Source organism: Neofelis nebulosa, chromosome 4 (genome assembly GCF_028018385.1).
Source record: "Neofelis nebulosa isolate mNeoNeb1 chromosome 4, mNeoNeb1.pri, whole genome shotgun sequence".
NCBI lineage: Eukaryota > Metazoa > Chordata > Mammalia > Carnivora > Felidae > Neofelis > Neofelis nebulosa.
In genome coordinates this window covers 82,131,968-82,147,862 of record NC_080785.1, presented here as the reverse complement: position 1 = coordinate 82,147,862, position 15,895 = coordinate 82,131,968, and the positions used below count along the sequence as shown (strand labels likewise).

At 35.8% G+C, this 15,895-nt stretch overlaps 1 protein-coding gene across 1 annotated transcript in view; it reads right to left on the bottom strand.

The window, feature by feature from the left end:
* SEMA3E (semaphorin 3E) overlaps positions 1-15,895 on the bottom strand; it is a 243,267-nt gene that overhangs the window by 11,682 nt on the left and 215,690 nt on the right. Inside the window, exons 14-16 of the mRNA XM_058725250.1 lie at positions 14,431-14,597; positions 9,097-9,164; positions 7,392-7,539 (exon numbers count right to left, since the gene is read on the bottom strand). Of these exons, the coding sequence (XP_058581233.1) occupies positions 7,392-7,539; positions 9,097-9,164; positions 14,431-14,597 (383 nt within the window). The remainder of the gene's footprint in view (positions 1-7,391; positions 7,540-9,096; positions 9,165-14,430; positions 14,598-15,895) is intronic.

Sequence of the window (15,895 nt, the reverse complement as noted above, 5' to 3'; positions counted from 1 at the left end):
TTATGGAATAAATTTGGAACAGCTAAACCTGGATTTTGTGGACGAAATTATCTTCCTTATCCACATACATAAAATCTTTATTTTCTTTTTTCCCCCTTCAGAAAATGAATGGTTTTTCTCTTCCTTCTTGAAACTCACTCCTTAACTTTTGTTTATATTGTCTCCCACAAGCTCTTTATCTTGCTTCATCAATTAGCTGCACATTTTCTTCTTTACGGCTTCTTCCCTTCAACCTATAAACATGACTAAGTCACATTTTTTCTTAAGTCAAAAAAACCTGGAAGTTCTCTCTACTCTTGTCTCTCTCTGTTGACCTCTTTCTCACTCAAACCTTTAGGTAAAATACACGGCACTAGCTGTTTCTAATTCCCCACAGCCTCATTCATCAGCTAACCTATTGTTAGATGGCTCCTAGCTTAACCATTCCACTGAGCACATTCTCACTGGACACTAGGTACTTATGTTCTGAAAATTTCAAAGTTTTCACTTTGTCTTATAGAATTTGTCTTCTAATTTTTCCTGGGATGTGGGTTTTCGCCTTGCTTCCAGGCTTTGCTCAAAATCACTTCTTATGTAGTCATTCTCCAAGGTAACCTACACAGTTGGAGGTACCATGACATTGTGACTAAGGGTCTAGAATTGAAAATAGAGTGTCTGGTCTGAAACTCAAACTCATTTCACAGGCTATGCAATACTGTGAAAGTAACTCAATCTCTTTGTGCTTCAGTTTCTTTATCTATTAATTGGGGACAACAATACCAGGTATTTCATAAGACTCTTGAAAGGATTAAAAGTATTAAAATATGTAAAATTCATAGAACAGTGCCAGGCACACCGGAAGTGATATTGAAGAATGACTGTTGCTATATTATTCTTACTTTTATTACCTCCATGAATTTAATTACTACCTCTTTGCTGATGTCTCTCACATATCTCTTACCATTCCAAATCTTTACTTTGAATTCTATATTCCTGAACATACATACACCACAGGAAAGCTCTACCTAAATGCTTTACCGAAGACCTCGGTTCAACATGGCCAAAAATGAATTCAACATCTTCTAAACTTTCTATTCCTCCCTGTGTTCTTTAAATCATTGTTATTGCACCGTCTACTACCAAAACACCCAAAGAACATGTCAATCATTATGACTGCTTCTCTTGTATCTCACAAATTAAATGCACAGCGTGTTCTCTTATAAAAATGAAAAGCTTTTTTTTTTTTTTTTTTTTTTTTCCCATTCCTACTACCATTGTTCAGTTCTGGTCAAAAGTCTTCCATGTGACTACTGAAATACCTTCTTAAACAGTCTTCGTGACACCCACTTATCCTCAAAGCTTACAAACAAGATTCAAGAGTAATGTGTCTAAAAGGTTGTCTAAGGTGTTCTCATTGGCTTATAAATAAAGTGAAATGGTTCCTTGATTTGTGTACTCATTTGTGTATCCTCATTTCCAGCCACAGATCTACACATACCACATTGTTTCTCATCCCCATCACATATGCTCATCCTATTCTCTCTGGTAGTTAACTTCTACTCATCCATTAAGACCTAGCTCACATGTCACCTCTGCCTTGAATATTTTCCTGATTGTCTATCATGCAGCCTCCATAGCCAACCTGTTGGTTGACAGTTTTTCTTTTCTCGTAGTTTCTTTTTTTTTAATGTTTATTTTATGATTTTGAGAGCGAGCAAGCGAGCAAGCAGGGGAGGAGCAGAGAGCAAGAGGGAGACACAGACTCTGAAACAGGCTCCAGGCTCTGGGCTATCAGCACAGAGCCCGATGTGGGTCTTGAAGTCACAAACTGTGAGATCATGACCTGAGCCAAAGTCAGACACTTAACCGACAGCCACCCAGGTACCCCATCTTTTCTCATATTCCAACATAACTTTTATTATATTTATTATATATACAATATATTCAACAATATAATTATCAGTTTACATTCTTGTATTCACTTTAAGACTATAGGCTTCTAAAGGGCTAAGGCCTTTATTCATTACCAATTAAGGTATCCTCTGTGTATTTTTTATTTAAAATTGTTTTTCAATGTTCTTTTTTATTAAAATTTTTTTTAACATTTATTTATTTTTGAGAGCCAGAGAGAGACAAAGCATGACTGGGGAGGGGCAGAGAGAGAGGGAGACACAGAGTCTGAAGCAGGCTCCAGGCTCTGAGCTGTCAGCACAGAGCCTGATGTTGGGCTCGAACCCACAAACTGTGAGATCACGACCTGAGCTGAAGTTGGACACTCAACTGACTAAGCCACCCAGGCACCCTTTCTCTGAGTATTTATTGAGCTCAAAACACTAATTGCAGACACTTTAAACAGAGAGGAGACCAGAAAATTGAAAAAGTATTCATTCCACCTGAGAAGTTACATAGCCTTCAGGATTCTGAATAATAACAGAGGGCATGTGAAAATCCCATTGCTATCATGTGTATGAGGCAGCCACATGTACGTTATTTGACCTTGAATATAAAGGCACACTGAGAGTTAATGCTGCATCACATAATATGAAGGTTTATGTCCCTAACACCTCAATGATTACCAGCTTCTGTCTTTCTCCCCACTTCCACATACTATATCATTAATACAATAACTAAAACAATCATTTTAAAACCAAATTTTGATCATGTCATGGCTCCACTGAAAACGACCCAATGGCTATCTATTTAATTCAGAGCAAACACCACAGCCTTTAATAAGAGCCTAAAAGCCCTGCATGAGCGGGCCCTTTACCTTGCTTTTTGACTCATAGTGTCTTATTCTCCCTACTGCTCATTTCTCTCTGGCCACACTGCCCTTCAGTCTGATGTTCCTTGAATATATCAGGTGCACCACATCTCAAGGGCCTTTACACTTACTGTTCCTACTGTCTAGAAAGTTCTTCTCCAACACTGCCATATGGCCTACTACCTCAGTTCTTTCAAGTCCTTTTTCAAATGTCACTTAGTGAACTTCTTAGTAAGACTTTCTATGAACACCCTTTTAAAATTGCAACCTCCCCCTGCAGGTAATCTCTCTTGTATTTGTCTTCTTATCATCATCTGATACATTAAATATGGTTCTTATTTAGTTGTATTACTATTATTTTCATGATTCTCATTATCTTCCTCTGTTCTTCAGAATACCCATTCTATGAAAACAAGACATATTGGGTGCTCTTTAGATAAATTGCAAAATAATTAATGAGGCATTATTTTAGTCAAAAACCTAAGAAAATTAAGTGGAATGCTCTAGGTATTCTATCTACATTGCTCAAATGATTGAGGACTCTTATTTTGATATAGTCCTTCTTCTACCAACAGGCATAGAGTAGAAGGCTTGAAGGGCAATTGACAATGAAAATACACTGATGCATATATTGTATAATAAGGATTCTCGGTATCCTTAATATATATATATAAATAACATATATTATAAAAATATATTTATAATATATAAAATATATAAAATATATTTATATTTATATATTTTGTTATATATTTTATAAAATAAAACTTTTATAAATTTTATATATTTTATATTATATATTTTATATTTTATGAATATATTTTATATATTTTGTATTTACATTTTATATTTATATTTAACATGTTATATTTATAATATATATTATAAAAAATATATTTACATATATATGTATATATACATATCAAGCAGTATCAAGCGGTATAAGGGTCGTTTTTCAGGCGTCATATTCTAGAATCTCTGCTATATAAGGTTTTCCATGTGCTCCATGTCCCAGGGCATCTGAAACTGTATTTAGCATTCCAATTTCAGAAGGTTGTGTGGTTTAGTAGAAAGAACATAGACAGCTGGATTTGAGATGACTTTACTAGCAGTCAGTAACCAGGAAAGGTATTAAACATTCTGTGTTTCAATTATGTCACATGTAAATCATGTCAAATAAAATGGTACAATCTATAAAATGCACATAGCAAATCGCTCGGTACTTAGACAATGATTAAATGTGAAGTATCTCAGCTATGGAGTCAGGAATATCTGAGTCCAAACCTTGGGTCTGTCACAGATTTTGTTTATGGCCTATACCTCTCTCACATTCCACATTTTTAAGATCAGGTTGATTACTTCTAATGTGCATTTGTGAGATATAAAAACAAAAGGTAAGTCACCTACCCACTATTGCAGCTCCTGTGGTCAGTAGACGCACACAGAATGGACTTACCTATAAAGCCTCTTCTATTAAATCTTTTCCCTCAGGATATTATAGTAACTGATGCACATCTTAACTAACTAGGTAATTGAGTCTAGGGAAAATACTTCTTATGAAGTACCTACACAACAGGCTTTCAATAAACATTTATGGAATTCATAAAATGTACAGAGATTGTGTTTCTTGCGTGGAATTTAAGAAAGCAGGAGACCATAAAGTGCATCTTTGAGAAAACAGCAGTAATCCAGTCTGGAACTAGGTAACTGAATTTCTAGATGCTTTCTAGAAATTCAGCTATGTAGCATTTCAAAAACTTCATTTGAGCAAAATTTTTATCTACCTCAATATGTGGTTTTCAGATAACTTGAGAGGGCTGAGTCTGAATTTGCAGACAGAAGTTCCAGACTCAAAAATTTTGGTTCCAGAAAAGGAATACACACACGCACGCACACACACACACACACACACACACAGTTGTTTACAATCCAAATTTTTTACAAAGGCTATGGTCTGACTGCAAAGCAATGACTTATGGATTGTAGTGTCTGTGATGGATCTTGATGGCTACTGTCAGGTGTAGTCTAAAAGCACTTCCATATGAGGAAAGAAATGGAGTGGATAAACTTAAATATATTATACAATGGTCAAGATTTGATAATAAAATAACTATCTGTCCATAGTAACTACCATCTATACATAAATGGTCTTTAAAAAAAATTCTAAAAGCTTCAAAAATAGACTCTAAAATTTAGAACTTTTAAAAAACCCTCAGAGGACACACAAAGTTATTCTGCTTTGTGTATTAAGCATACACATCCATCTTTTTAAGAAGGTAGCAATTTTGTGCTTTGTTCTAGATTGTGAATAAATCAATATATATTGCTATGTATACAGAAACCAAGTATTATATTATTATTACATCTAATGCAGAGTAAATTCAAAATTTCAAATATCACTAAATACATCAGTCATGGAAATTTGAAAAACAGGGACTAAAATTTGGGGAAAGGAGAAGCAGATTTTATTAACAATATGAGAAAGAAGCTTATAATTGAACATTGATGGATGCAGCATGTCAAAATGATTTGGAAAGGATTTCCAAATGAGGCAGAATACGGTGAGTTCCAAATTAGAAACAGAACATACTAAGGGAAGAAAACCACTGATGAAAGAATTACTTCTCTGTCTTCTGAAGCCATTCAACCAGAGGAGCTATAGAATATTCCCAGGTCCTCTCCTGCCAAGTGAGTTATGATGGAATTTAAAAATCAAGTTCACATCAGATTTGTGGAATGGAAAATATTTTAGTACCAAATCAACAATGTATTTTAGAGCAATAGGCTATAACATTTTTGGACAGATGTTTATTCTTATGACGTCATGAAAATTTAGGGGAATTTTCCTGTCTCTGAATGCCTTACTATATTATCTCTAAAAGCCTTTGTTGAGTGCCTTCCTCTGTAATAACTATCCCAGGAAACTGGGACTTATAAATTTAATCATCTTCCAGGATGTATTATATAATTTTGGACCAAAAACATATAATACTTTTAGTTTCACAGTAGACTAGAAAAAAAAGGCATCAAAAGTCAATGTGCTTTACATTTGGAATCTATAGTTGATGACTTCATTGATTCACTTTCTATCTACTATGCACGTATTAACTTCTCCCTGGGTCCAAAGACAGGTGTCTAACATTTCTTTCCCTAATTCAATTTGCAACCTTCTTTTCACTATGGAACATTTTGTTAGAATTCACCAATATCTATTTCCTTTTTTTTTTTTTTTTTTTTTTTTTTTTAATTTTTTTTTTTCAACGTTTTTTATTTATTTTTGGGACAGAGAGAGACTGAGCATGAACGGGGGAGGGGCAGAGAGAGAGGGAGACACAGAATTGGAAACAGGCTCCAGGCTCCGAGCCATCAGCCCAGAGCCTGACGTGGGGCTCGAACTCACAGACCGCGAGATCGTGACCTGGCTGAAGTCGGACGCTTAACCGACTGCGCCACCCAGGCGCCCCAATATCTATTTCCTTTTAACCAAATTTCATTCTATTTTCATAATTCCACTTTTGTGAAAATTGAGTTCAAAGCCCACATTAGCATCAACAATGCTTTATCTGCCTTCACTAATTGCTTCATGCCCTTGACTGTGCCAATATACAAGCAGATTTCTAGACTTGCATAAAAAGATTAGCCAGTAACTGCCTCTACAGTATTCCTTATGTGTAACTTAAATGCTAGGGTGCTGAGGTGGCTCAGTTGGTTGGGCATCTGACTTGATTTCGGGTCAAGATCTCACGGTTCATGAGTTCGAGCCCCATATCAGGCTCTGTGCTGACAGTGAAGGGCCTCCTTGGAACTCTCTCTCTTCCGCTCTCTCTGCCCCTCCCCCATTCATGAGCATGCATGTTCTCTCAAAATAAACAAACTTAAAAAAAAACAGATTTTAAATGCTTCCTATTCTTACATCTACAAAAGCAGCCCAACTGATTCCTCTCTCATTTAGATCATAATAAAAATATAATCTCTATCAGTCTCTATCAGTCAATCCACCTAAAAGGACAAACAGATGCCTTTCTTTTATTTCCAGTGGGCAATAATGGGACCCCTATGTTGAATTTTCATATGTGATTCAATTGCTTTATCAAACAAATGTTGCTGGTGTTGTTTTAATTCTATTATCCATATGTCTAAGATATACACGTTAACGGTGTTTGAATTTGTTATTTTTCTAGACCATTACCTTGGGTGATACAATTTAAGACTATCATTTTGACATGATACTAAAACCATGAAACTATGAGTACCTCCTGAATAAAAATCCAATTTTCAGAATCCAAGTTTATTTTATACACACACACACATATACACACATATACACATATATGTAATTTATTTACATGTGTAGGCACTTTATATTTGATATATATACATATGTATATATATTTACATGCCTATTTATATACATTTGAAAATTTTAAATATACACATAGGTTTTTATAGCATTTATAAATTGTATATACATAGAAATCAATGTGTGTATTTAAAAATTTTTATATGTATATAAATCACACATAATAAACAAATCCACTCTTTAAATAACACATGTATAGCATAATAGACTAATTCATTTTTAAATACCAATAAATCATCATCTATTTACTATCACACACCATATGCAAGACAGCATGGTGTGAATATGCAGCTATGAATTACCTCTTTTCTTGTGTCACGTCCTTTCTGCACAAACCAGATAACTTTGGCTTGCAACGATCGTGGGGTACATTCCAGCAAAGTACTGTTGTTCTCTATGCCATAGGCCAGTCGCTCTTCAGTCTTATCCAAAGCATCCCCTACAATATAAATGTTAATATTAACCTTAAGACTTAAATTTTACCAGTAATATGTTTAAAAGATTATTTAGATCTCTGCAGCAAAGTAAGTATCTTTCATTACTTACTGCTAATTTCTATGCACAGTCACTTAAAGAAGTTATTTAGAGACAATGGCATACCAAAATGTAGGCTTTAAAAAGGTAGTGCAGGCTATGGAGAGGACCAGAAGGAAGTAACTGGGAGTGTGGGTCCAAAGGACAGGCAGTCAGTCAGAAAGTACGTCAGTGGTAAATGCATGGAGAATCAGTGACAATATCCACTGATAAAGCAGGCAAGAGAAGGGGAGCACCAAACATTCATGTAAGACATAGGATAAACAAAATTCATGGTAACAAACAAAAATAGAAGGCAGAAATCGAGGTGATACAGCATTACATAAACAAGCTTGAGTGAGATTTTGTCAAGGGATTGCACTTTACCTAGATATTGGGTTCCTGCATTAAGAAAACAGTACAAAACTGAACTACAGACTTCATGACCCACAGCTTCTTGATTATAATCTATATCTTGGCCCAGAGAGGCTCTCACTGGACTTGAACTCTAATGTGCATATGGGCAAGTACACTTAACTGCAGGGGGAATAAAACCAAGTGGACGTATTCACTGGTGTTTTAACCAGTATCAAATTCATTAACCACAACCTGGGATTTTTTCCCTTATGCCTGAGTCCTCCTCACTTTCAAAACTGACCCCTAAGTCTTCCTAGATGAAGATCCTACCTTCCTCCAGCCAATGTTCTCAGAGGCTTACATTCTCCACCAAACCCTCAGTCAGCCTTGGGTCTAGTGAACTGAGGCTGTGTAACCTCTGCACTGTGCATAACCACTGCTGGTCTCCCAGTCATGATTCTTCATCTCTCTGTCACCTCCTGGTAAAACTGGTGATACAAATCACAGCCTGTTCCAACCACCAACACGGTGTGAGGAGTCGAGAGCATAGTTTTCTGTGTTGTCTGACTTCCTTACATTTGCTGGAGTTGCAATTTCCTCTCATCCTTTACTCATCAGACCACCTATTACCTTTCCTCAGAAACTCACATTTGCACCATCAGCCTGAGCTCTAGGCTTCCTTACTCTAGTGGAAGAGTTAAAGCTTTTCATTTTGTTTTATCCCAAAGCTTAGAGGTGACTTGATATAAGTTAGATCACTCTTGAAAAGATTATTGTAGGTTATGTAACATGGTAAAGATATTCCCAGGGTTGAGATGGAGACAGAGGTCCTACAAATCACTGTGGCAGAATCTTTTCTAAGATTCCCCTGTTGTGAGGTCCAACAGCAAGGTTTCGTGGTGGTATACAGAACTTACTTTCCTAACTAATTAAAAATTCTATGTCCACATATAGTTAAAAATTTTGTTTTAAAATTCCACCATGTGGAAGAAAAAAAGAATACTTGCAGTAACATTGTTCTAGTACATATCAATCACAAAGAAAGTAAAGACCCTTTTAAAGAGTTTCCAGTGTCTCTTCACTGTACACCCTGAGTAACCCTATCAATTGATTTTCTATGGATTACCGGCAAACTGCTGTCCAAAGCATTGCTGAGCTGCGTTGCCATGCCGAACATCTTGTCTGCGGAACCGCCTGGAAGAAAGTAAATGTGCTGAGGAGATGTTCAGATTTCAATTTTCCAGACTTTAAAATACAGCCAACCACATAAAAGATTCAAGTAGTATTCTGCTACTGAAAAAAATTGATCAGTCATACAAAACAAGGGTAAAATTCAAGTTTCATAGTTTCCCATATTTTCATTGAATGTTATTCAATGGATAAGATCTACATTCAACTTCTCTTTAAGTGTCCATGTAAGTTTGAATTCTGGATCCTGAAACAATTATTTTTTTTTTTTTAAGTTCGTTTCTTTTTTCAGAAAGAGAGAGCAGGGGAGAGGCAGAGAGAGAGAGGAAAAGAGAGAATCCGAAGCAGACTCCATTGCTGTCAGCACAGAACCTGATGCAGGGTTCAAACTCATGAACCATGAGATCATGACCTGAGCTGGAAACAAGAGTCAGATGCTTAACCAATTGAGTCACCCAGGAACCCCCTCCAAAAATAATTAAAGAAAGCTCTCTTTACGTTTTGTTAAAAATCTAGCGCACCAAGAATTCTTTTGTTTCAAATGGGTGTTTTGGGTGGTAGGGAAGGTATGCCAAAAAGACAATGGGATTTGAGGCAGACTATTTGAATAAAAAATCATAAAACTCCTTCATATAATGGAAATGCATACAAAAAAGGTAAGGGTATTTGAACCCAAATATTTTGTTCTATTCTCATCATAATCACATAGCAAAAATATACTTAATAAAAAGAGATACACTAATAATATATTCAACTTACTCTTTTATTCAGATATTATGTGTAGAGATTATCTGCCTCTATTCAATGTGATTGTGTGTTATACATATTTAATAGGCTGTCTTTCAAAACTGCCTATTAGATTTAGGATCACTTCTGGTGTATTGTCATATTTTATAGATTGCTTATATATAGAATAAAAAAATAACAACATTCTTTATCCCTGAGAAAAAGTTTATAATACAGATCTTGTTTTAAATTTGCAAGCACCTTTCTGAGGGATTAAACAATAGAAATTATTATTAGTACTGAAATTCTAAACTCAAAATTCTCAGTATATTAATTTAGATTAGAGATAAAAATAGAAGTATTATATAAAGGCAGAAAATACCACTTGCTTTTCTAAATCATGGCATTTCTTCAAGATTGAGGGAAAAACAGAAGGCAAAGCAGAAGTTTCACCACAGAGGGAGATGGTGAGGCTTCCAAAGTGACAATGAGACACTTTAACCACATGCAATGATGAAATTTGAAAAAGGAACCAGATTCAAATCCCAATGCCATCACTCACGTGTTGTTTGATCTTATACATATCTTGTCTGTTTCTTGGTTCTTTCTGTCCCCTTTGTAAAATGAAATTTATCTAAATGACATTTAAAATCTAGTCCAGTCTCATTTTTTTTTTTTTTCATTCTAGGCTCTCCTCACTGCTCCAAATGATGATAATGGAACATCATTTCAAGAGATGGAGTGCTTTCTCACATATAAGTTCAGATCTTAGTTAACTTAAATAATAATAATACTTAAAAAAAACTGGTTTAGGGGCACCTGAGTAGCTCAGTTGGTTAAGCGTCCAACTTTTGATTTGCTCAGGTCATGATCTCACAGTTTGTGGGATCTAGGTTTGAGCCCTGTTGGGCTCTGCGCTAACAATGGGAAGCCTGCTTGGGATTCTTTCTCCCTCCTCCTCCAGCTCCTCCCCTATGAGCACGTGCATGTGCTCTCTCTTTCTCTCAAAATAAATAAATAAACATTTAGAAAAAAAAAACAGAAAAACAATGGCTTAAGTATTTCCTTATATTATAAGCTAACGCAGATGAATATTTCCAATCAATTTTTAGAATTATGACCTGTGTGCAAAAGCATGCTGCTTCAAAATAGAGATTGTAGAAGAATTTATCTTAAAAACATGGTATTTTATAAAGATTAAAACTGCTGTATGAATCATTCTATTGATTTAAATTGAAAAAACAACTTGACAAAAAAGGAGCTAAAATTAAAAGTTTTACGCTTCTTTATTGTGTTACACTAGCATGTACACAGCTATGTATAACTGAGAGCAGATCTGGGTAAGAATTATGCCACTGTTGTTGATCTCTCACTCCATTAAGTATTGTTTTCGTCCTGGGAATGTAAAGTCTACTGAGCATTAAAGAATAATGGAGCAGGGATAAATCTGTGAAATGGGAAATAGTTTCTACTTTGAAGAAATGTTGTATCAGGTTTATTACACAAATGATGTGAAAGTGAGGGGAGATGGAATCAGATAGTTCTAGATAAGAGATGTGGATAAGAAGCATGCAAAAGTTTTGTTTAAATTCACTGAAAAAGAATGCATTTTAAAAAAAGGTATCATGGGGCGCCTGGGTGGCGCAGTCGGTTAAGCGTCCGACTTCAGCCAGGTCACGATCTCGCGGTCCGTGAGTTCGAGCCCCGCGTCAGGCTCTGGGCTGATGGCTCGGAGCCTGGAGCCTGTTTCCGATTCTGTGTCTCCCTCTCTCTCTGCCCCTCCCCCGTTCATGCTCTGTCTCTCTCTGTCCTAAAAAAAAAAAAAAAAAAAAAAAAAAAAAAAATGTTGAAAAAAAAAAGGTATCACATCCCCCAACAAGGTTTCAGTTCATTTTATGCTATGTTAATATAACTGTCTTTTATTTCAGGGTTTTAAAAAGACTATAAGTGTTCAGGACTTTTAGAAAGGTTAATCAAAGTGGCCTTTTATTCTCAAAGTCGCATATTTTTCTTGTATCTCTTGCCACTTAGAAACTTTTTAAGAGAACACCGGAAATAGACAAAATGCGAGAGCAAGGGGAAGTAAAAGATTTAGCTCTATAACTTATAGTGTATTTTGGAAGACTATTTTAAACAAGTGGTTTGGATTGTGAATTAGTGTTTTTTCTCTGTTGACTCATTTTCACTCTGTGAACAGAAAAGTATTTATTTTAATGACTAGTTTTCGATTTCTGCTGCTCGTCAGGTCTGAAGCAAAAACGACCTGCTATAAAAGCAAACTATTTTCCCTTAGTGTGCTGGAGCCTATCCAAAATGTTCTCCTCCAGGGGTGGATGATGGTTCAAAAGAATCTGACACCATGGAAAGATCTCCATTACATGTCACTGAACTGAACTAATTCATTTATGAGCACAGCTCCTGACTCAAACATTGTGCTCCTTCCTAAGATTTTGCCCCTTCATTTAACTTGTACTAAATAACTTTTTGTCCACCCTTTATAAATATATTATCAAGCTTGTGGATATCTACCCTAATAAGATGCATCATGTATCAAGAAATATTTAGCTTTGGAAACTGCTCAGTTAGAATTCATCACCCCTACTGCATGTTATTACAATAACAAAATACAATACTTGTAATTCATAAGTATTTGATTCAAGTCTTGCAAACATTGTTATTGTTGCTAATAACAATAAAATAATTAATTGTATTATTTTTGGCGAAATGACCTTTCCACCCTTCAAACCAGCTACTTTACTCCTAACCTATGGAAATACATGGTTTTCCCTGACCATTCTATGCCTTTTATATAAATTCCCTTTAACTAGACTCATATTTCTAACTACAAGACTGAGCTCAAAGGTTGAGTTATTTTGAAAATCAAATACTATATAATGGATATTGCACTTAGTTCAGTACCTTATATGTGGTAAGTGCTCAGTAGTGACCTGCTATCATTCTTATTTCCAATTCCATTCTCCACTTTAGGTTCTGATCCTGCAGCCAAGGAGTACTGACCTCTTCTTCATACTCCTCACACATAGTACAGTAGTTAGCATAATGGGTGAATAAATCATTGAACAGTATTTTTACATAGTAACATGGCTATATTCTTTAACAAGAGTTTTTAAATATTAATAAGCATTTGTACAAGATCCATTAATTTGCTCACTTCTTTTTTTTTTTTTTTAACTTTTACCTATTTTTGAGAGACACAGAGAGAGCATGAATGAGGGAGGAACAGAGAGAGGGGAGACACAGAATCTGTAACAGGTTCCAGGCTCTGAGCTGTCAGCACAGAGCCTGACATGGGGCTCGAACCCACGACCATGAGATCATGACCTGAGCTGAAGTCAGACGCTTAACCAACTAAGCCACCCAGGTGCTTGCTCCTTGCTCAGTTCTTTAAAGTGGTTGGTAAGTTTAGTTTACAAATGTCCCCTCAAAGTTTCTTTTCACTATCTGTTTATTACGTACTTTCATTAAGTATATAATGATTTCATTAAGTATATAATATATAACATTGGAGTGAATGTTAATGTAACCAATGTCAAGTTAACAAAACTTCTGAATTAGTGGCTACATTTATTAAAAATGAGATTCTACTATATATGTGAACTTATAAAAATAACAACTATATTAAGGTGGGTTAGATTTTTAAAAAGGTTTGAAGTAACCCACAGTGGAAGAATCAAAATTACTGAAATTAATAAAAATTAATTTTCAGTAAGGAACCTATACACAGTCCTATGTTTTTGCTTTATATTGTCTTCTGTCACTTGACTAGGAGGAAAAAAAATTGCTTATTCTATAATAAATAAAAATATCTTCCTTTATGTTGTCCCCCAAAGAATGAACAATTTCATACGGCTCAAGTGAGGGAAGATCTCCAACCTTCAAAATACTTTCTGGACTTCAAGATTTCCTGTTCAAAGTATACCGGGATTTACCTTCTCTTACAAGTGGCAATGACCTCGCTGAATTGTAGACATTAGAGTTTGGAAGTCTTTAAGTACCTTTCATTTGTGTTGAATTAAATCACACATTTCATTAATTATACAGGTCATGTATTTGCCTAGGAGTTAAAATATTCACTTTCAAAATGAAATAAATGAAGACCAGCTGGTTGAGAGGACACGGGGCGAATGCAGGATGTATTTTAGAATTTATTTATTTATTTTTCTTTTAAGTCTTTGAATCCCTCATGTGTGGTGCCTTGCCATTTCCACATTTTAAGTTTATCCAAACTGGTTTCATGTCTTGCAGGAAAACCGTCAGGAGGGAGAAGAGTCGATTCAAACATGAGTAAAGAAAAAGGACTCAGCAGCATGCTCCACTCCAATCTCCACACAGTAATTGACAGGAGTTATTTTCAGGGAAAATTCAACTTTCAAAGCTTATATTATGAACAAAACTTTACTATGATGGATTTTTTAAACAAAAATAACATGGGTATTTTCATGGAACGTGTGCAGAAAGAAAAATATTTTAAGAAATATTATGGGTTTTCTAAACAAGGTAAATATCCCCTCAAGGACTCTCTCACCTTTTTGCATGAGTGCCCGTTGGGTAATACCGGGAACAGGATATGCCATCCCAGGCACAGTATGGGTCTCGAGCCAGGCAGCAATCAGCACAAGCACTTCCATACATGTCGCACTGATGGAATCTCACTTGGGCCACAGCAGAAGCAGATCCGATATACAGCTGTTGCTAGAGACATCAAAGAACAGAGAGGCCACTAGTAGAAACGGACAGAACTCTCAGTGATCTTCACCTCTGTGAATATTCATTTAAATTACTACAGTTACTGAGGATGGATAATGGAACACCGATCCTTCCATTTTTTCTAAGATGTGAAATACTCCTATAGACCTGGAAGCTCGAGCAACAAAACTGCTTAACTGAGCTTGACAAAATCTTAGGAAGCTGGCTCTTCTTTTGTTATCTAAATAGAAAGACTCATCAGTTAGTGCTGTAGGTCTTTTTAAAAGACCTGGAGGAATGTCCAATAACAGACTGGATAAGTAAATGCTCTTTTGTTGTTGCATCTTTTTTTAAAAATTTTTCTTAGTGTTTTTTTAAATTTATTTTTGAGAGAGAGACAGAGAGAATGAGTGTGGGAGGGGCAGAGAGAGACAGTGCGACACAGAAGCTGAACCAGGCTCCAGTCTCTGAGCTGTCAGCAGAGATCTCAATGTGGGGCTCGAACTCACAACCTGCGAGATCATGACCTGAGCCGAAGGCAGATGCTCAACTGACTGAGCCACCAGGTGCCCCTGTTGTTTCATATTTTAAACTGAGATGTAATTAACAAATAACATTATATTAGTTTCAGTGTATACATAATGATTCCATATTTGCATATGGGGAAATGATCAACATAATAAGTCTGGTTAACACTCTTCAACACACAGGTAGAGTTGTTCTTGTGTGGTGAAAACTTTTCAAATAAGTATTAGGGTATTATTTAGTATAATCACCATGGCATACATTACATCCCCAGGTCTTCCTTTGTAACTGGAAGTTTGTACCTTAGGATCGCCTCCACATTTTGCCCACTTCCCACCCCCTGCCTCTGGGAGCTGCCAAACTGTCCTATTCATGAATTCGTTTTCTGTTGTTGTTTTGTGTGTTTTAATTCCACATATCAGTAAGTTTGTATGGTTTTTGTATTTCTTCGACTTATTGCACTTAGCATAATGCCCTCAAGGTCCATTCACATTGTCACAAATGGAAGGATTTCCTTCTTTTTTGTGGCTGAATAATGTTCCAATATTCCACATATATACATCATTTTCTCTATCCATTCAACCATTGATGGCACTTAAGGTTGTTTCCATGTCTTGGCCATGGTAAATAATACTGCAATAAATATGGGTGCAGATGGCTTCCAGAGTGAGTACTTTGTTTCCTTTGGATAAATACCCAGAAATGACACTGCTTAATCATATGCTGGTTCTATTTTTAATAAATTGAGGAAACTCTGCACTGTTTTCCATATTGGCTGT